This window comes from Porites lutea, chromosome 7 (assembly GCF_958299795.1).
Source record: "Porites lutea chromosome 7, jaPorLute2.1, whole genome shotgun sequence".
NCBI classification, from domain to species: Eukaryota; Metazoa; Cnidaria; class Anthozoa; order Scleractinia; family Poritidae; genus Porites; species Porites lutea.
Genome location: NC_133207.1, coordinates 2,467,618 through 2,489,266, shown reverse-complemented (window position 1 = coordinate 2,489,266; position 21,649 = coordinate 2,467,618). Strand labels below are relative to the sequence as shown.

Here is a 21,649-nt window from a genome sequence, read left to right as displayed (position 1 = left end):
TTCAGTAACTTTACGTCGAGTGGCAAAGCCTTCCAGCTGTTAACACCGTAAACTGTGACCATAGGCTTTTTCTCCACGGTATTTCGCTCAGGATAGGGTATTTTGATTGATGACTTCGGTGAATCAGAAGATGCAAAAGCCAAAGTCTTGAGTGACGGTCGATTAGACAGAGAAAGACTCACCATTACATTGCTCAAACCGTACAGTCGAGGAGAGCTTTCGGCAACTTAACGTCGAGTGCCAAGCCTTCCAGCTGTTAACACTTTAAACTGTGACCATAAGCTTTTTCTCCACGGTATTTCGCTCAGGATAGGCAATTTTGATTGGTGACTTCGATGAATCAGAAGCCGCGAAAGCCAAACTCTTGAGTGACGCTCGATTACAAACAGCGAAAGACTCGCCATGACATTCCTCAAAACCATGCAGTTGAGTGGAAGTTTCTGCAACTTTACGGGGCGTGATCCAGCCTTCCAGCGGTGAACACTTTAAACTGTGGCCATCGGCGTTTTCCCCATTCTATTCCGCTCAGGAAATTATATTTTGATTGATGACTTCTCTAAATCATATGCCGCAACAGCCGAAAAACGTTAACGACACTCGTTTTGAAACATCGCAAGACTCGCCATGACATTCCAGGCAGCTGCATGATATTTATCATTAAAATAATACTAAATCTTCTTTGTTTGGTCATGACATTTGCTTAAAAGGCCGACTAGATACCTTCTCAACATTCTCGGCATTCAAGATACATAATTCCGTTAGCCTGTTGGTTAAAATAACGAAGAAACCAAATAGCATCGGGCGTCCATCTTGGTGCTTCGCGCCAAAACAGAGCTGCAACTCTGCAACCGGATGTGATGTCATAAATCGGTGGATCAGAGGTACACGAAACAAGTACTAGGCGCTATTGGAGTCGTGGGCCCCCCCCTGGTCTATGGGTAGTCATGTGACTTCAAGTGGTCCTATTTTGTATTCAGTATTCTCACGAGTGTGATTTTCAAAAAGTATTATTAGAGGTTTTTGAAAAACGCACTAGTGTAAATAAATTCCATCGAGTGCAAACAAATTCCAATTTAAACATGGAAAGTCGTATGATTACTTTTTGTTCTAAAATATTGTTCGAACGGCTAGACGTAGTTGTTTGGCCTTAGCATCAAAAACGTGCTTCCCTGTTCCTGAATTGCCTGTCCCTAGTTGCAGAAGTGGTATATCCTTCCTCTTTCAAAGGCCTTTCCAAATCTATCATCATAACTTTGAGACTGTGGTGCTCTTAGTCGAAGAACTCACGCTCAGTCGAGCGCTTTGTTCAGTGAGATCGGCAGGCTCGTAGCTCTCAATTTGCTAGGAATATTCTTCCTCTTTTCTACATTTGTTTCAAGCATTAACTAAATGGAGGCTCCTCTTTACAGTGTTTTCTTTTTGAAAATTTCTTTTTTCAATTCTTCAATGATATTATTCCAAGCGTGGCAGAACTAAAATAGGCTTTGTACGCCAGTCATGTTTACTACGCCAGCAGATTGGTTCGTATATATTTTCTATCGTTTATTAGTTAATCAAAGTGTTCCATTCTCTGAGATATTTGCATTTCATTTCCTTCTTTTTGCATTACGATTATCCGTTTTTGGACTATGTTCACTAAAAACTGCATTGCTTTTAGCCAATCAGATTAAAGAAATTCTTTTTATGTATATTATTAGCAGAAGAAAGCCAAATTATTGCTGACCGTTACTATGGACTGGGGATAACAGAGAGTTGGCAAGGTAATTTCGAAGGAGCTCATCAATCTTACCAGCGTGCGCTGGAAATACGTATTAAATTGTTTGGAAAAGAACACCGAAGTACTGCTGACTGTTACTACTCACTGGGGATAGCACAGCGTGAACTAGGTGATTTCAATGCAGCTCTTCAATGTCTCCAGCATGCGCTGGATATAAGTCTTAAACTGTTTGGAGAAGACAACGTACGTACTGCTGACTGTTACTACTCACTGGGGATAACACGGCGTGAACTAGGTGATTTTAATGCAGCTCTTCAATGTCTCCAGCATGCGCTGGATATAAGTCTTAAAATGTTTGGAGAAGACAACGTACGTACTGCTGACTGTTACTACTACCTGGGGGTAACACAGCATAAATTAGGTCATTTCACTTCAGCTCTTCAATCTCTTCAGCTTGCGCTGCACATACGTTTGAGACTGTTTGGAGAAGAACACCAAAGTATTGCTGACTGTTACCACTCACTGCGGGTAACACAGCATGAACTAGGTGATTTAAAAGCGGCTCTGCAATCAAAACAGCGTGCACTGGAAATACGTATTAAACTGTTTGGAGAAGAACGCCAAAGTACTGCTGACTGTTACTACACACTGGGGATAACACAGCATGAACTAGGTGATTTAAAAGCGGCTCTGCAATCAAAACAGCATGCACTGGAAATACGTATTAAACTGTTTGGAGAAGAACACCAAAGTACTGCTGACTGTTACCACTCACTGGGGGTAACACAGCATGAACTAGGTGATTTAAAAGCGGCTCTGCAATCAAAACAGCGTGCACTGGAAATACGTATTAAACTGTTTGGAGAAGAACTCCAAAGTACTGCTGACTGTTACTACGATCTGGGAAAAACACAGCGTAAACTGGGTGACTTCAAAGCAGCTCTTCAATCTCACCAGCGTGCGCAGGACATACGAATTAAACTGATTGGAGAAGAACACCAAGGTACTGCTAACTCATTGGAGATGACCCAGCATAAACTAGGTGATTTAAAACTAGCCCTTTAATCTTTAAACTCTTCGGAGAAGAACACTAAAGTATTGCTAACTGTTATTACGAACTCGGGATAACAGTAGCAAAAACTAGCAAGTTCACGTGACAGTGCGTTCTTTAACGAGAACACAACGGTTTGAGATTGAAACCATGCACCATTCATTGGCTCCTGGATCATGCGTATGTATTCGTTTGAAGTGCCATTAGGCTTCGCGTAGGTAATGAATTTAAAATCGCCAAAGCACAAATTAACATTCCCTGCCCAACCCAACTTCCCCCTTCTATTCTCAAGCTAAAGATGTTATAATTATTCGCAAAATCCTTAAATCTTCACTTTGATCTGAAGGGTATCACTCAAAGAAAAAGCTTACAACTTAAACCTTAAACTTGCGTTATCGAATTTAGCTTGTTTCAATAGACCATTACTTGATACATATGTTTTATTTTACATCATTAGCTCCGTCAGAGATTCTAGCCCGAGGTAGGCCAGCTATTGAAGCCTACAGACGAGCCCTTTTGGAAGGAAAAGGTTACGCCAGAAGAGTTCCCGTCATGATAATTGGGCAGGCACGGACAGGGAAGACCAGTCTAAAGAAATCCTTAAAAGGAGAATTTTTCAATCCAAATGAAGGAAGCACGGAAGGAATAGAGACAGATCCATCTTATTTTAAAGTCTCGACAGACGTTTGGAGGACAAGCAAGAATAGCAGAGACACCGAATCAGAGCCAACGTTTTCGTTTGAACACCAGACAGCCCAGTTGATAGTTGAAAGGTTAAAGGAAAGAAAAACAGGAAGCTCTAATGCTGAAGAACTTTCGCCAAATACTAGCAATGCCGCGACCAAGCCATCTAAGGCCATTGAGGAAGCGAAAGAGTTTTCTGATGAACCTAGCAGTATCAGTATGATCGAGCTGTCGCCTCAAGACTCCAATTCAGAGGAACCGAGCGGTGAAGGGATGACCCCATCACGTCAAGTCTCCCATGATCATCCGCGTGTGCCAAAGCTACCAGAGGATATAGCAGCATTGGTCCAGAGGTTGCTTGAAAAGAATCGCAACGACAAAGACGATATATATTCCATCATTTGGGATTTTGGAGGGCAGTCTGTTTACTACGACACGCATCCAATTTTTTTGACACGAAAGGCCATCTACATTTTGGCTTGTAACTTAAGTTATGATCCATACCAGAAAGCCGATTCTACTACAAAAAAAGGCATGGGAGGGAATATGGATGACGTCTGTTGCAGCAAAACGAATCTCGATTATCTTGATGTTTGGATGTCATCAGTTTACTCTTTGGTACGTCCAGATGTTGTCAGTCAGGAATTGATTGTATCTGAAAACTTACCTACGGTGTTCTTAGCTTGTACACATGCTGACAAGAAAAGCCAGAATGCGAACCCTAGTAAAATCTATGACTCCCTAAAAGACAAGGTTTATAAAGATCTTCTTAAAGGGCTATTTGTTGTAGACAACACAAAGTCAGGAAGTGGTGATGAGTGCCGAGGCGTAAAAAAACTAAGGGAAAAAGTACTTTCTATTGCCAAAAAGTTTCCACAGATGGAAGAAGCCATTCCTTTGAAGTGGTTAAAATTTGAAAAGGCTCTGTATCTCTTGAGCCAGGAGGGTTATAAGTGGATACCCATCGAGAAAGCAAGACAGATTGCGATAGATGAATGTGGAATTGCTGACGATGAGCAAACAATTCGAACGTTACTTAACTTCTTACACGATCAGAGAGTTTTGATCAATTTTAGTGAACCACCAGAATTGAAGAGCATGGTCATTTTAAGCCCACAGTGGCTCATAGACGTGTTCAAGGAGGTGATCACCGTTAAAAGTTGGGAGGAGGTGGATGAGGACTATGGGGAACTATGGCGTAGTTTTCAGAAGACCGGAATCTTAGATGAAAATCTTTTAGATCATGCATGGAGGTCTTTGGTTGATACCCAAAAAACCGACAAGAGCATACTCATTTCAATGATGGAAAGCTTTAATTTGCTTTGTCCATGGCCATCAGACGGGACCGTCAAGCAGTACCTTGTACCATCCATGTTACAGTCTCCCCCAACAGAGGATGTTCTTAAGCACCTTGATTATGTACGGACCCCTTCACTTTTTGTGGCGTTTGATTCAGGCAGAGTGCCTCCAGGCTTGTTCTCGCGGCTTGTTCTGCAGTTTTATCGGTTGTGTCAAGAAGAATGGAAGAGCAAGATAAATCCTGAATTGTTCAATAATTTTGCTATGTTTCACATTCTTCCTAATCGTGCAATTTCTTTAGTATTTATGTTGCGTTCCTCGTCCATCGAAATCGTTTTTCACGTTGGAAGTGATTCTCGTGATCTGCATACAAGCCGGGCCATCTATTCGCAGCTGAAATGTCTTCTTGAAAACATTCGTAAAATGTCATTCTGGTTACAGCACATGAGGTACGAATTGTGCGTCTGCTGCCCTGTGTGTTCTGAAGAAGGTAGCAGATGCCGTGCTCATGATGTGCGTGGTTGCGAGTGTTTGCACTTGTTGTCAGAGTGTAAGTTACGTGATAATCCGTATTGCGACAGGCCTGGCATTCGTGGAGATCCCACAATTAACATTAACACATTTGAACACTGGTTTGCACTGTCAGAATCCCAAGGAAGCGGGATTCCACTCAGTCAGGTTGGTTCCTGAAAAATTAGTTTCCTGAGACACGCGTGGCTTTTTCAGCTGTATACTAGAATCACCAGTACTGTTTTTGTCTGACTTTCCAAGGAACCTAAGAGCCAGTTATTTAAACGGGGTTTAGCCAGTATTTAACAAAACCGCGTTCTAATTCATTTCAGTTTGCCCAGCGCTTTTAAATAAAGACCATTTATCGTGACAGTTTCATGAAAGCGTATGGTGTAGACTAGAAAAGCATTAATTTTGTCTCCCTTTAAATTACCCACTATGGACGAGATCTAGGCTTCTAAAGACTTCCTAGACCGCGGTCTAAGTTAGACTTCGTTTAAATAACCGACCCTAAGAGTCTCCTAGTGTATCTTATAATTGCGACAAATAATGTACACTGTAGCTTTGCTTTGTCAAAAGAGCTGCCGACTTGATGTACTTAAGATCTTAGACGTAGGTGATGGTCATCATTAATTATTATTATTATTATTATTATTATTATTATTATTATTATTATTATTATTATTATTATTATTATTATCATCATCATTTTCAGAAAAGGGGAAATCTAATTTCATTGTTTGGTATTTGATAGAGGAGGCTTGGCTAGAGGTGCATTACCGAAGCAATATTTAATAGTTCTTATTTTTTCATTTCTCATTTCTCATTTTCTTTATCTGTATCTTCACATCAGCAAGATGTGACTCAACGTGACAACAATGAAGAACACCGCATAACTCCTAAGAAAGGTAAGCCCATTTATTGTGGTTGCTACTTTTTTGGCAAACAGAAATATCGGCCCCTTTTGCATTAGTTGGTCAAGTGATTAACTTTCTGAAAACAAAAAAACAGTTCGCTTTTAGAAAATTTAGTTAGTAGGAACTGAAATAGCGTATTAAAATTAGGTCACCTGTAAAGTTTTCAGTCGTATATCTCGAAAGTAGCGATTGCGACGGCCGCCGAAAATTAGAAGGATTCGTATGGGAATAACAACTCTTGCCACCCAGTCTTCCATACAAATCCTTGTCAATTTGGACAATTTTAAACTGTCGTTGAATCTTTCCCTTACGCATTTAAGTGCTCACATTGTCTGTTATGAAAGAAAGTGAAAATTTGAGCCCAGTTATGCTTAGGGAAATATTTTACGACAGTTTGAAAATTTCGAAATATTTGTTGACCATCCGGGAGTGCGAAAGGATATTGTCAGTTACTAAGTTCATATTAAGTAAGGTCTACTAAGGGTTATTGGTATAATTACATTGATGATTATCGAAACTAGAGCGCTATGATTAGCTAGGAGCTTTATCCCGCTATAATCACCGCGCGGTGATTATAACATTGAAGGCTTGCAGTTTTCAAAATGGCAGCCAGATTTTTTGATGTTTCAGCGTCGGAAATTGATAAATAATTTTATTTTCTCGAATAATCATCAATGTAATTATGCTAGAACAATTCGTCTCGGTGACTATTAGCCGATATGCACGTCGCCTTCGGCGACTAATTGTTAAATATTAATCTCTGCAACAAGTCATTAACACCATCTTGAAAGTCAAGAACGCTCAATTGATTGTACAAGCGAAAACCCACTGGCAACCGTACAGCGCCTTAGAATAAATACTAAAACAGTGGATAGTGTTTTTCGCGCGCTCTGATTGGCTACTCAATCAGTGAATATCCTGCACTATTCACTGATTCACCTCCAGTTCCTCGGAGCGAGCGACGCCAAACTTGCGTAAGTTGCAAGCGAAATGCCTTCCCGGTTTGCTGCCGTAAACAAACAAAGAAATTTCACAACTAATCAAGCAAGCTGTTTAAGAAATACACGAAGAAGGTGACGAAGTTCGGATTGGAAGTTTTAAAAGGTAAAGCTTTATCTTTTAAAAACGAATTTATCGATAAAACCGGTGAAAAAGTTTTTTGTTTACAAATGCAAGTCTTGCTTACTTTATTTAAATGGTTATAAATAAGCTTAAAACTCAATTTAATAATCTTTTTTTATAGAATGATTTTAAATACAAAAAGAATTCACAACTCCTTTTGAAGAAATTTCCCCGCAAGAGCTAAACAAATGCCTTCAAGAGTTTTGTCGGCAAGAAAAAGCGACGGCCGTGGCCGCCCGGTCATTACGCGCCAAAATTGTAATCGGTGGCAACAGTATTTGAGTCAAAAATCATCATTTTTGTGCTCAATTATCTCAGTGTTTTAGTATATACTAAAACAATTATTCACCTCAGTGTCGGTGGCTAGTCGTGGATATTTACCTCACTGCTTCGCAGTTCGGTAAATATCCAGGACTAGCCACCTCCACTTCGGTGAATAATTGTTATTTAGTACAATTGTCAAGTCTTAAAGTGATACGTCGTAAGCGAGTGAGGATATAACTCCGCAAAGTTGTGAAAATTTACAGTTAACGGATTTTCCCAACTTGTCCACGTCAAAAAAAAAATTTTAGAGACTATACATACTATATAAGTACACTGCATAAATCTCCTAAAAATCAATAAATAGCTAGAAATATAATATTTAGTCACTAAGAAGGCGAAAAAGAATATGACTTGTGTTCTACGTCCCCCCCTCCCCCCCTTAAAAACAAATGTGAAAGGATGTGTTAATGTGTCAATGTTGTGGCAATGATCTTAGCGGAAGTTGCGACTGTTTAACACCCCTTTACTGACTCCTTTCGACACTGTTGTTAGATCTAGGGAAAAGTTAAAAAAAACTCCATTTAAATTTCGTTATAACCGGAGATCATTTCAAATCTTGGCAACTCTTTCCTGGTCCCTGGAATTTTTTTTACCGAGCAAAACGAAAATATAGTGTCTAAACTCAACTTAACTTTCTTACAAAATCGCCGTAACCGTTTTTTTCAATTGTCTCCAAATGTTGAACCCGTTCGATGTGAAACATCTTTCTTAACTATTGTTCAATTCGTCCATGCGCAACGTAGCTAATACGCGATAATTTATTCATAAGGGTTGTGAGAAAATTTTGATCGTTTGGAAACAACATTAGAGAGTTTAAGCTTCACGTATACGGCAAACGGCAAACGTCAGATTCAAGTTGAGAATTTTTCCAAATAGAAAATGAGTAGATAAAAACAGCTCAAAACAATTCTTATGGATAAAAAATTGCGTGAAACTACTAAATTTATTTGTAAAAATAATGGGCAGTAAACTACAAGTAAACGGGAAACTTGGTCATGTGGTACAAATTCGCGTTTGCCGTTTGACGTAAACGTGATGCTTAACCTCTCTAATGTCATTAATTATTCAAGCAATACTCCTTGTTTTTTGTTTGTTTGTTTTGTTTTTGTTTTTTACAGAAACTGGATGGGAAAGATCTGCCACTGATCCACCAGAAGTCATCATTAATCAGCTTAAGAATCAGGATCTTCCTAAAAGTGTGACACATTTTGATGATTGCCAACTGCCAGTCGACTTTTTATTGCTGACGGTCGAGGATTGTGAATTGCTAAGCTGTCTGTCATGTCTGAATCCTGATTTCTGTAAGACTTATCGCAGCGATCTTGGCTTTGTGTACCTCGGAGATGTGGGAGAAAATGAAAAGAAGTTAAACATTGCTGTAATGAGCTGCTACAAGGGTTCCGCCTCTCCAGGAGGATCTATAGTTGTTGTATTAAACGCTGTCAAAGTCTTGAGGCCCAAAGCAGTGTTCTGTGTAGGTTCCTGTAGAAGCTTAAACTATGACAAAGTTAAACTTGGAGACATAGTAATGTTTGAGAAGTTAATAACATATGGCCCGTGCAAAATCACAGAGAGTGGCATTGAAGAACGCGGTGTTAAAGTTCCGCTGAAGTCCGGCCTCTTAAAGGTGATATTAAGGGCTGGTGATGGCTGGAAGCCGCCTTTAAAAGGTCCAAAACCACTCGAGGTTAAGATACATCGAGGCACGATTCTGAGTGGACCCGTAGAAGTTATTGATAGCCCCAAGCATTGTAAGGCACTCGTCGATCGTTTCCCAGAAGCAGTTGCGATGGAAGAAGAGGGTGAAGGTGAGTTTTCGGCAAGAGTGAACTTTTGGTGACCTTGGCCATTACACCGCAGTTGGCAGGATGACTCAAGTCAGTGAATTGAAATAAATGCCCAAATCCTTCAAATTCATTGTTAGCAGAATAGTTTTCAGTGAATTATTCTATGACTAGATTAATGGAAACTACAGGATCGTTCAGATTGGATCACTGTTTAATATATGCTTTCTGCTCAATCATCGGCCTGTGTTTATCGATGCCTTGCCCTTACAATCAAGCCGCCGCGGTTAAATTTATGAATTGTCAAATTTGTTTTAACTATCTCTCACAACCCTTTCAGGCTGATTTTACGTGGCTTTTCTTTCATTTTCTGTGTTTCATAGTCACTTCACTGACTTCACTTCTTCATGTACGACTAATCTTTATTCTAGGCGTGTTTGCTGCGGCTCACGATCTCGACATTGAGTGGATCGTTATTAAAGGGATTTCGGATTACGCTGGTGGCAGTAAATCTAAGGAGATGTCCTGGAGGCCATTTGCAAGTTTAATGGCAGCTTCTGTAACGGCTCATATTCTCAGCGATGCCAACGTTTTTCAAGACTGGCCTCACTTTGAGAGCACAAGTAAGTACTGAACAGTTAGAATGCGTTCGTTGCGGGCGCATTTTTCAGTCTTCTCTTACTCTTTGTCCACCAGTGAAGCTTTTATCTTATTTCTAGCAAGTGTATATAAATCCTATTTTTTGCAGCTGCAAAATCAAACTGTCGATGAAAAATGGAACAATCCATTTGCGAATGTTAGACTTGTGAATCAAGTTATCTGTCTGTGGGTATTCCGATGAAGTTAATGTTAAGGTTACATACATAAAATGTCTACACAGAATCTACCCTGTCCTGTACTGCTAATGGTACTCAATAGTTTGACTTAAGTGGACAGAGTCTCAAACTAACGGGCCGTTTGCGCAATGTTTGAAATTGGACAAAAAAAGTTTATTGGAAAGCTTTTTCACAGCAGCCGCGCATGCCCAAGCTCATAACTTTGAACGCGATTACATGAAGGTTTTCAGCATGCTTTATCTGGCTGAATATTTAAGCCGGTTTGTGTACCTGGTTTGAAATTTAAGCCCGGGCTAAAATATACTCTTGCATACGGGCGCCTGCGTTTAAAACTAGCCTAAATACTAACAGCTCCGACTCACTGGAACTCCCTCTATGTAATCCAGACAAGTGATTTGTCCCGGAAGCCGAGCCTGAATCTTAGGCTGGCTAACGCGGATGCAATCTTTTATGTATTCGGCGCCTTAAAAGGTGTAATAGGCTTTACAAAACCTTTGATATTTCCCTTTCCGATATGTAGGTGTTGAGAAATGTAGAAACTGCGAATCACGCATGAAGAAGGATGCCCAAATACCTTGGGGTAAATATAAAGTCAATGAATTTGTTGTCATTTCTCTGATTCGTTCCGGTACGGCTTTTTTAAAACCTGTTAAACAATCTCATTTGTATATATAGGTAGTGATAGAACAGAGAATAAAGTCAGAAGTAAAACTCGAAGTGCTAGAGATGACCTACAAGCCCCATTGGGCGTTATCCCAAATAAGTAGAGGCAAGTAACTAGTGCACGCAAGGTCAAGAAAAAATAACTTGAACCTCTGTGAAAATCAAGCCCGCTGAGGTCCTGAAAGATTTTTGTATTTGCCCCGCGTGGATCTTTGATTCCCTTTCCTAGGGCCGCAAATGCTCGATGGGGTTTGTGGCCATCTCTAGCACCATTACTTTCTTTTCAGAGTTAATTCTTTATTCATACAGCTATTTCAATTAACGTTGTCGGTCGCAACAAGACTGCAGCAGGGTCACATGCTTTGAGTAGCTGTAAATCCCTTACAATTTGGTGATAACTTCACGGTTGTCACGCAGTACCATAGAATGTTACAAAACCTCACAAACGCTTACCAGTTTGTCCCTTTATGACAAAATTTTCATGCTTCATGGCTGATTTTTGGAATTTTTTAAATGAAAGTTCCTCTGCTACGTCTCGTCGCTTGGTCTTTCTTGAACTTTCCGTCCGTTCTGGTGGTCGTAAAAAATTGTAAATGTGATTTGTTTTGCCACAAAGCACTTTGGCGTTGTTAAAAACTCGTTCAAACGTGTCCATGCTGTTTCCCGATTGAATGTTGAGTTTCGGTTTTTAAGAAGAGGGGAAAATCGGAAAAACAGCAGGAGGAAAACCTCTCGGAGCAAGGGAAAAAACCATCACATATGACGTCGACGCCAGGATTTGAAGGCCCGTCCGCATTACTGGAAGGCGAGTGCTCCGACCACTACGCCCCGGTCGTGTTTTCACTGGTGTGTTATTGACATTTTGTGTTGATGTCTATTAAAAGTGAACTTACAGTATGGGCGTTTTCATTTACAATAACGAAAGTCAAGCAAAAAAAGAAAGCACATCGGAGCAATGCTTGATGTTTAGTCTCCTCTTTAAAGTCTCAAGAACTTGTTTTGTTGTATTATTATCTTTATCATTATTATTATTATTATTTTCACTGTGATATGTAAACGTTACAAAGAGTTGGTTAAAAGCATGCAGGTTATATGTATCAGGTAGGTAAAATATTATATTTTATTCTATTTATTCTCTTCTCTATAAAGGGAGGTGGTTTGATGAAACGAAAATCAACATAGTGGTTGCTGGACTGGTGTGTCTGATTGCAGTTGTGCTGTTCGTTTGTTTTGGTTCCAACTGAAAGGTAGTGACTAAATAACCCAAACAACCTATACTCAGCAGAATGTAAGCCAATAGGTAAGTATACTTAAATGACAACCGATAAAATAGTGAAATTAAATCACGTGAATTGACTACGAGTAGCCCCTCATTTTTCCTATGAATAGTTGACCAAGTAAAAGACATAAGCCCGTGAAAATCGTTCCCTATGGGGATTTTGCGGCACGTTCGTCAATATTTATCACTCTCAACTATTCCTGAGCAAATTGAGGGGCTACTTGTAGTCTATCTCGTGAACAGTAACAGAAGAAAACTTAGGACCTGTTCCCATGATGTCTCGGTTAACCAAGATCTTGGGCTCAAATTTTTCTGTTGTAGAATTACTTAAGCCACGCATGCGTCTCTCTTTAGTGGATATTTCATAAGTAAATAACTGGTTAATCCTTTCGCTCCTCTATTTACCGAAAAACGCGTTTTGAAGCTAGTCGAGCCGCTTTCTGGTCAATTTTTGACTATAAAGAGCCTAAAATGCCCGAAACGTCGTTTCCGGGTCAAGCACTTCGCGGCCTCCTACTGCAGATGCAAAATATCAGCTTTTAAAGTTCGGCGATGCGCAGAATGCAAAATCTCTTGACACAGCAGTCTCGACGTTTACCTTTCGTTTAATAAATGATAGTAATAATAATAATAATAATTAATAATAATAATAATAATAATAATAATAAAACCTTTTTTATTGAGGGTAGCACGCAATATCTCGATCGCGATTATCTACACAGAACCCTCAAAAAAATAAAAATAAAATAAAAAACACAAAAGTCAAAGACAAAACTATGATTCATTCTCTATTTTCCAATTCCCCATAATATACTCTGTTTGCCCCCCAAATTTTGCATAAACCATTGTTTTTAAATGCTCCTGGGAGTATTGCATTTTCCCAAGAGCACCTTAAGACAATAAGTTATGCAAAATTTGGGGGGCAGACAGAGTGTATTATGGGGAATTGGAAAATAGTCAATAGAGAGAATTTGAAGATAAGCTAATTAAGGAATTGCTTAAGATTGCCCATTAAAATGTGCAAACTTCAATTCGCTTAAGTATGTTTTCGAAGGGCGTAAAAGGAAGAGCAGTCTTTCAACTCCTCAGGAAGTCTGTTCCACAAGCTCGCAGCACTGAACATAAATGAGCGCTGTCCATATGTTTGTTTAATTCTAGGCAACGATAAATTTCTTTTAAGTACTGCTTCTTGTTTCCCTGGAATGGACTGTGTTGAATATTAAAAACTTCTCAGCAATGTAGATAGGCAGCAGACCATTTAATGCCTTAAAAACCATTTTTGCCTTTAGTTTCGCCTCTCGCTCCTGAAATGGGTGAATGTTAAAATATCTATTAAGTAGAGCCGTAGAAGGAGCGTCCCAGGGATTCCTGTAGTAGTTGTCTCTTCCCCTCTTTTCTCACATTTCTTTATCCTTTTTTTTCTTTTGCTGGCAATTTACTCACTTCATATCGGTGGGCAACGTTTTTGGAACAGCTTGTAGGATCTTAGGATTAGATAGAAGGAAGTATACAGGTGTGTAGTGGAATAAGGCTTTCATCGGAATTTTCCGGGCAACTTCACATGGCTTTTTTCCTTTTACTCCGACTTATGGGCGGGTCAGGGGCGAACGGGTTTAAGACGTTCAGAACTACCGCGAAGCAGATAACGACGTTTTATACTCGTGCAGACTATCACGTAAACAATTTCCTGAAATTTCTCGCAGGAACTCAAAACCGAGCTAGCGTGGTTAAATTACCCAGCAGGTTAACCGGACCCATATAAACAGGCACGTAACTGACTCCAAGCTCTGCCTTTACAACGTTGATAAGTATGAAGCAAGGAGAGAAAACGCAAAAAATTGTGGCTAAATAAGTATATGATCGCTTCCGCGAAAGAGATAGACGCGTTAAATATAACCTTGTTTAATAGGTAAACACATGTGTCTGTAGGCGCTCTGTTGATAATAAAGCACTTATCCTAAAATAAAAAAAATAAAAAAAAAAAATCCTAGGTTTAAGCTCCTAGTGCGATTCAAATGCGTGGAGAGTAGGCTCCTTCGTTTCGGAAACGCTCTTTTGGCTTGTCACCCAACTCAACCTCCCTGACGAACGTCTTGCTGAAACGAGCGGCGTTCAGGCAGACCTGAGTCAGGGCTCATTTCCATCAGTTCCTAGAGATGAACTTTGGCCCCTCAAAAATATTGCGTGGGCCGGAGAATGGATACAAAACGACGATACCTGTCTAAACGTGGCATTTTAGCTAACTTAGATGTATGTAATTTGACATAATGGCCAAACTAACTGTCTCAGTTCTGTGTCATTTTCACGTAAATATTATAACGAGCGCGAAAAAACAGACAAACAACAAGAACAACGAAACACCTAAGGATTGTCAGATATTAAATATGAGGAAGTCAGTTAGTAAACTAAAGAAAAAAGAAAATAAATATAAACAGGAAGTTACAAGGACGATCACCATTTCGAGCAGACTTCCACTATTATAGTAAGTTTTTCTATAACTCAAAACAGAAAAACACCAAGAGTGAGTGCACATTGAGAAACGGGTGCATCATCAGGTGTCCAAAAGATCTCACCGTTGATTTTAACTTTAGTTTGGCTGGAATGTTACATATTTTGTTGTACCTTCAATCTACCAGTTTCTATATGTTTAAATTTTTACTTGGCTTTTAGGCTTACAGGAATAAAGAAAACAAAGGTAGTTTGTTTTTTACTGTTCCTAAAATTATTCCGGCTTGTTTTATTCCTCCAAGACTCGGGATCAAAAATGTTGTTTTTCTTTTGTGGAATAATGATTCATTCCTCTTTCTTAATCATACTTCTTTATATTTACGTATTTTTAAACCTCTCTAATTACCGTTATTTTGTTTCATTCCTTAGCACAGTGGCAGATGGTGAATGGAGTGACAACGTGATTCTTTATGATGCAACAAACTGCTTTAATTCATGCTTTCGCCTTGCATCCTTAGAGAACTAGGGGCCGGCTTAGAATGAAGGGAGATTCAGTAACAGAAAAAATCTCATAGAAGACGGCTACACGGCTTAAATTTCCTGGCAAGCGTTTGTTATCAGGAAAGAGAAGGCGATGTTTTTGGCCTCGTTGAAATTAACGTTGGACACACTCTCCAAAATAGCCTTGTCGGATGATGTCGATGTCTTGTAACAATATACGAAAGTTATCCAGCAGTTTCGGACGAAACAAAGCTCTTATAAGGCCCTGCAGGATTGGCTGAGAAAACAATAAACAAACTCAAGAGAGATTGAAAAGGTCTAAAAAAAGACCTTTTTTCTTCTCTAGACAAATAAGAATAGAACAATGGACCCTTAGCTTGCCCTAAAACAATAGAGCTGCTTGCTATTGAATATCCAATGAAATTAGAGGGTCTAAATAGCTGCGTACTTCCTAACTGGCCAGAAAGATTGTTTTTCATTGCTATAAGAAGAAGGGAAATTCAAATGGTTGAGGAACTCGTTAGCTACGAGTGGCTTCACAGGGCTTTGCCCATTTTTATTGTCCAGACTAGCCCTCCAAGCCTCGTTGTCAGGGTCGGAGAGACGAGTAGGAGAGGACCCTGGCCTGGGAATGAGTTTTTAGTCGCCCCTGGTTCTCCAAGGATGGCGTTTATGTGAAAAATAGTCATTACAATAAGGGATTTAGAATCGCGTTTACAGCAGACGTCAAATTGTACCACATGACCGAGTTTTCCCTTTACTTGTCCTTTACTGTCTATTACTTCTACACGGGAATAAGTTGTTTCATGTTGTGTTCATCCAGCAGATTAATTTTGGACAATTTTTTTCTGCTCATTCCAAATTTGAGAAATTACCAACTTGCATCTCACGTTTGCCGTTTGCCTAAACGTGACTCCAAATCTCTCTAATCCTTCAATTGCATTTACTCGTGAAGGATTATTGGCTCTGTCTCATCATCTTTCATCATTTATTGTATCCGTTTGTAAACATTATCGGTTAAACACTATTTCCTTTGAACATCTTCGTTAACAAAAATTCGAAGGGGAGGTGAATAGTGCTGGATATATACAGGGACGCGAAACGTCGAGGTATATATCTAGCGCTATGAACCGACCCTTAGGGGGATAGTTGTTTTAGTTTTTACCAAATTAGTTGTTTAAAAATCGAAAAGGAACTTTTTGTAAATAAAAGACGTCACTTTGTTAGATTTTGTTTACGTACGTTTCAACTGACACTGTTTCGGGGATCATTTTTTATGATTTTGTTGCAAATACAGCTATCCTCGATTTGGTGAATACCAATACTTAGTTATAGCTATCACTAAGTGCCAACGAACAAAGACTTACCTATACGCGCGCGATGTTCAATTTGTTTAGAAATGTCATGAATTACCGTAATTTATGAAAAATAGTTTGAACTCAACTCGAATGCATAAGCGAAAATTACCTTGAAAATAGTCTCTTGGTCTCTTTTTAGAGCTTAGAAAGTCTAATTTTCAGGAAAAAAAGATTTAAGTTGCGCCGATGAAACCTTCGGAATTATTTTGCTTCAAAGAAACAACAACTTTTGCGACGTTATTATTTTTTCTTAAAGACATAACCAGGCAGTTTATTTGGGAAAAATATTTTGAACTCAATTCGATTGCATGACCGAAAATTACCTTGAAAATGGTGAACTTAACTGTTCTACTGCATAAAGAATTTGAAACACTGAGTTTACAAAGCATTTTTTTTTTATATTCTCTATTCTACATTATGTCACAAAAGTTACTTTACTCTACCTTATGTTACATCGCCTCAAGATTCATTCTGCCTTTGAACTTTCACGCACGTGTTTTTTGTATCATTCGGGGAGGGGTGACTGACGTCAATAATTCCGAATTTGGTTAGTGCCACCTGTCACTGATCATGCAGGAAAGCGAGCCCGCTTTCCTCCCTTCTTTCCGGGAGGAACAAAGACCAGACACGGGAGAGTGGCAGAAATCCAGCCTAGAACTGAATAAGACGAGGTATTAAAGATTATCAGAAAATGAGAGGTATTTAGAATGAATGATATTGTCGAATATGGATATTTACAAAACCATATATCTGCCACCCTTCTAGGATCATATACAGGTCCAGTTGCTCATGATTACGGGCTAGAACCGATCATTTTCATTTCATCCACTTGCGCGACATAAATAATACGTTCAATTGTTCTCGTATGGGAAATCTTGTCTATAGGCCATTCAGCTTGTCTAAAGTAAAATCACAGTGTTTTCCGAAACTCTGCATTCAGTCAGCGATGTTTACGTGCTCTGAAGTTCCAAACAACTTCTGTCTTATCTTTAGAGCGCGTTCCTGAGATTGATGGGCTGAAGACAAGTCACCTAGAGTGCGTTGTGTGTCTCCAAAAGAATGAAAAATGTCTGCCGTGCTTGGATGCTCTTCTCCAAGAAGCTTCAGTCTGATATCAAGTGCATGCTTTGTAGACTCGAGTGCTGAAGTATAGTCGCCTAAAGCGCGCTGTGTGTCCCCAATAGAGTGATAAATGTCGGCTATGCTTAAGTGCTCTTCTCCAAGCAGCTTGAGTCTAATGGCAAGTGCGCGTTTACCGGACGCAAGCGCGGAAGGGTAGTCGCCCAAAGCGCGCTGTGTGTCCCCAATAGAGTGGTAGATGTCGGCTGTGCTTAAGTGTTCTTCTCCAAGCAGCTTGAGTCTAATGGCAAGTGCGCGTTTACCAGACGCGAGCGCGGAAGGACAGTCGCCTAAAGCGCGCTGGGTGTCTCCAATGGAGTGATAGATGTCGGCTGTGCTTAAGTGCTCTTCTCCAAGCAGCTTGAGTCTAATGGCAAGCGCACGCTCTCCAGAATCGACCGCGGAAGGAAAGTCCCCCAAAGCGCGCTGTGTATCCCCAAGGGATTGGTAAATGTCAGCTGTGCTTAAGTGTTCTTCTCCAAACACCCGACGCCGGATGCTTAGGGCACGCTTTGCAGACTCGAGTCCTGCAGCATAGTCGCCCATAGCGCGCTGCGTGTCACCAAGTGCATGGAAGCACTCAGCTATGCTTGGATGGTCTTCCCCATACAGCTTGCGTCTTATGCTTAGAGCTTGCTGTGCATACTTAAGAGCAGTTGGAAAATTGCATCGGACCCGTTCAGTGACTCCCAATTTGTGGTAGCTGTCAGCTATGCTCGAATGGTTCTCTCCTACAGTGTTTGTGATTACTGAGCAAGACTGTGATTGTTCGGTTGATGTTTCCTTGCCTGAATGACAAAAACAAAACGAAATTTTCTGGATTACAGGAGAGCCAGAAAAAAAACCATTATTTCGAGAAACTTAAAGGTAATTCCCTTAAAAAGGATATACTCCAGATTTTTTTTAAACTTGGCACAATTGACAGCCATTTCTATGACACTGTGATTGAAAAACTGCAAACAAGAGAATTCGCTTAAAGGAAAAACAAATTCACACGGAACAATGATGTTTCGTTTTTACCCGATATGATATGCTTATTAAAATTTACCCCTGTGACCACAATGCACTTTTGTACTTGGCTACGTAAGGGACCCAATTACTGGGAAGGTGGGGGAGCAGAGGTAACACTTAAAAAAACTAGTTTTAGAACTAAATCTCCCCCCAGTTAAGATAATTCAAGACAGTCTTGCCGGATTCCATGTACTAAATTCCGGATTCTCTGTCAGTGGAACTTTGATTCTGGATTCCAATCGGTATTATTCGGATTCCGGATATTTTGAACTGTACTCCGGATTCCAAAGCCTAGGATTCCGGAATTCACAAGCAAAAATTCCGCTCATTCCGGAATGTGGACCCCCTTAATCTTTCCAAAATGTTGCTTTAGTCAGAACTTTGTAGGCATACTTTGTGCATTTGTTAAATTAGCCTCACGTATTTCCTGAGCTGCCTTCAGCTCGTCAATCTTCAGTGACAATATGGCGATATCTTGTTTGGTAGCGGTGTCGCGCTTCCACTCTTCAACATTTGCAACTACATCCTCAAGCATCTGGACGCACGTCTGAGACTCCTTTCTGATTTTTTTATTTAATGTATGAATTTCATTGGTCGGAAAATGTGACTCATCCAAACTGGCAACGGCATCAAGGAGGTCTGTGGCGACTCCGAGGGCTTTGAACGCGTCTTTAGCTTGTTTCATTCTCTCATCAAACGTTTCTTTGTCCATCAAAGATCTAACTGAGTGACAAAGCGAATTTCTTAAAAGTCGCAGCTGGTCAATCGCAAGTGCGAGAGTTTCTTCTTCGTTACCACACGGGCTCGTGACTGAAGCATGGAAAGAATCACAAGGTAGTGCCAAAGGCTTCAGGTACAAATCACTAAGAGTGAAAGAGTGGCCGCAAGGGAACGACTGCGCGTAAATGGTTGCTTGAAAAAGAGCAGTGCAGTCCCATTCATTGTAAGAAGTGTGAATAGGAACTCTGTTCTTGTCTCCCTCCAAAGAAGCAAACAAATTTCTCACAGCAGAGGAATCATCCCAGAGTTTGAAACCAGGGCGATGTCCATAGGTGTCGTCCCACATGGTTTTAAATTTCTGCCTTAATGCTTTTGGAAATTCGTTCAGCACAAGAGACGCGAACTTGAAGAAATTTAACTCCTCGTCCTGATAAGGCGGCAAAGCCATACCTGTTTAGAAGATTGAACATTCAACATAATAAGTATGTTATGGGGATTAGCCTGTTTCAAGTAACTTCGAGCGAAAAGAGAAGCGAGCGCCGTTTTTGACCTGGAGCTAGAGAACGAAGAAAAGAAGACGTAAGTACACTAGCATGTTGCGACAGGTAAAGAATTTCGACAAAATCTTCCCAAATAGCGCACGCACTCGGATATAAATTTGGGCGAATAAGACACAACCTAATGTACTACATTCAAGCTAAGGTCGTCAGTGTGAATAGACCTTCTCACGGTTTTCAACGCCATCTTGACGAGTAGGCAAACGCGTGAGAATTTACAGTGTTTGTATGAGAATCTAATGTCGAATGATTTCCGTAAAACGGCTGTCCTGAAAAAAATATGACTTGTAAACTTAAGCTACAAAACAGAGGATTGTACTTAAAAAAATTTTTGGGCATACCTGTGTGCTTAAATTTCTCCAGAGGCTTGCTTTAGATTTTCCATATATTTGTCTTTAACTTTTTCCGGGAATTTCTTTTTCAGTAGATTCCTTACTGGGAGTGAAGCTTTAGTTTACAATTCACATTTTTGTCAGAATCGCCATTCTCATACAAACACTGTAATTTCTCACGCGTTTGCCTACGATGGCGTCGAAAACCGTGACAAGGTCTATTGTTATTATAATACTATTAGTAGTGTCTAAGGGATATATTTGCGAGAAAGTTTCCGCTGTTAGGATAAATCGTGAACCGACGCTAGAGTCACTAATACACCGTCTTTACTAAGACCTTTTTGGTCTGGCAATACATTGTATATTCTTTCGCGTTTCTGCTGCGTCCACACTTCAAAACGAACATCGAAGTAGGTTTTAGACTTGGCTACCCATGCTTGACTGGCACTTGTTCCACATGGCGGAGTCAATCTGATATTAACTATGGTTCGTCGTGCATGTAGAACCCAATATAACTATATGTTCATCGTGAGAAGTAGTCGTTGTGGCATAAAATGTCATAAACATGCAGACATTTCAATTGTCTGCTTTTATGAATTTTAAAGAAATATGGAGGAATATGCGCTTTGATATATAGGGCCGAACGTCAGTTGTCAGTCATCGACTGCGCCCTGTTATTGCCCGTACCACATATCTCCCTTATTTTGTTACTCTTTGCCTGTTCGTTTGTTTCCGTTGTTTTGTGCAATATTTTTTATATTCATATTACATTAAATATACTGATAACTGCCGCTCATATACGACCGCACTGGTTTGCAGTAGGAATGAGGCACCCACGCGACGGCAACGGCAGCTAAAATGTCCTTGAAAGTAAATTCGCGCCATCTTATCTCATCGCTATAATTCCACCTCGTTCGATTTGTCAAACGCGTTCCAGGCGAATTTTGAGGGTTCATTCGTACGAAACCGTATGCAAATTCAACGAATTTAAAGATAATTGCCTTTTTGTGTTTACATCCTCCTTAAAACATCAAATAAGGAGTTAATTTCGGGTTTCTTCAGTCTGTAGGTAACTGGGTATGTCTACCCTCAGTGTACCCTACATATCGAAAGGCTCTTCAAGTCGACGTGAAAAGCTATCTGTGCCAAACCTAAATACCGATATTTGACGATCCACTAAGATCGGCGCGGCGCAACTTCGAACCGTTACAGAAACTGCGACGAAATCAGCGTTTCAATGTGTGAAGAGAAGCGCTATCCTAAATGGTATTTGAAGCTGCGTTAGAGCTATATGGTATACGACACCACCATCGCGTGGTTGCTTTTATAATTTTAGTTCACTGGTTTCTAAATCCCACGGAGAGTTCAGACTGGTTATTATACAATGTATCTCAACATAGAGTAAAATTGAAGTATA

The 21,649-nt window shown here is 40.0% G+C and overlaps 2 protein-coding genes across 2 annotated transcripts; one reads left to right on the top strand and one right to left on the bottom strand.

Moving 5' to 3' along the window:
* Positions 1 to 1,079: 1,079 nt before the first annotated feature.
* LOC140943474 (uncharacterized) lies at positions 1,080 to 17,729 on the top strand. The gene is made up of 9 exons (XM_073392567.1): positions 1,080 to 1,089; positions 1,698 to 2,720; positions 3,226 to 5,429; positions 6,115 to 6,169; positions 8,743 to 9,432; positions 9,840 to 10,031; positions 10,765 to 10,824; positions 12,057 to 12,207; positions 15,064 to 17,729. The coding sequence occupies exons 1-8, from the start codon at positions 1,080 to 1,082 to the stop codon at positions 12,149 to 12,151; spliced, it is 4,329 nt and encodes a 1,442-aa protein (XP_073248668.1). The 3' UTR covers positions 12,152 to 12,207; positions 15,064 to 17,729.
* LOC140943473 (uncharacterized) lies at positions 17,430 to 19,791 on the bottom strand. Its single transcript, XM_073392566.1, has 2 exons — positions 19,017 to 19,791; positions 17,430 to 18,400 (listed from the first exon to the last, which is right to left on the bottom strand). The coding sequence occupies exons 1-2, from the start codon at positions 19,789 to 19,791 to the stop codon at positions 17,430 to 17,432; spliced, it is 1,746 nt and encodes a 581-aa protein (XP_073248667.1).
* Between the last annotated feature and the right edge of the window lie 1,858 nt (positions 19,792 to 21,649).

Excerpts from the sequence above, each read along its gene's own strand:
- LOC140943474 (XM_073392567.1), top strand. Across the intron at positions 9,433-9,839 it reads GATGGAAGAAGAGGGTGAAG|GCGTGTTTGCTGCGGCTCAC; the intron begins GTGAGTTTTCGG and ends TCTTTATTCTAG. Across the intron at positions 10,032-10,764 it reads GCCTCACTTTGAGAGCACAA|GTGTTGAGAAATGTAGAAAC; the intron begins GTAAGTACTGAA and ends TCCGATATGTAG.
- LOC140943473 (XM_073392566.1), bottom strand. The coding sequence starts at position 19,791 with ATGGCTTTGCCGCCTTATCAGGACGAGGAGTTAAATTTCTTCAAGTTC. Across the intron at positions 18,401-19,016 it reads TAATTTAACAAATGCACAAA|GCAAGGAAACATCAACCGAA; the intron begins GTATGCCTACAA and ends TTTGTCATTCAG.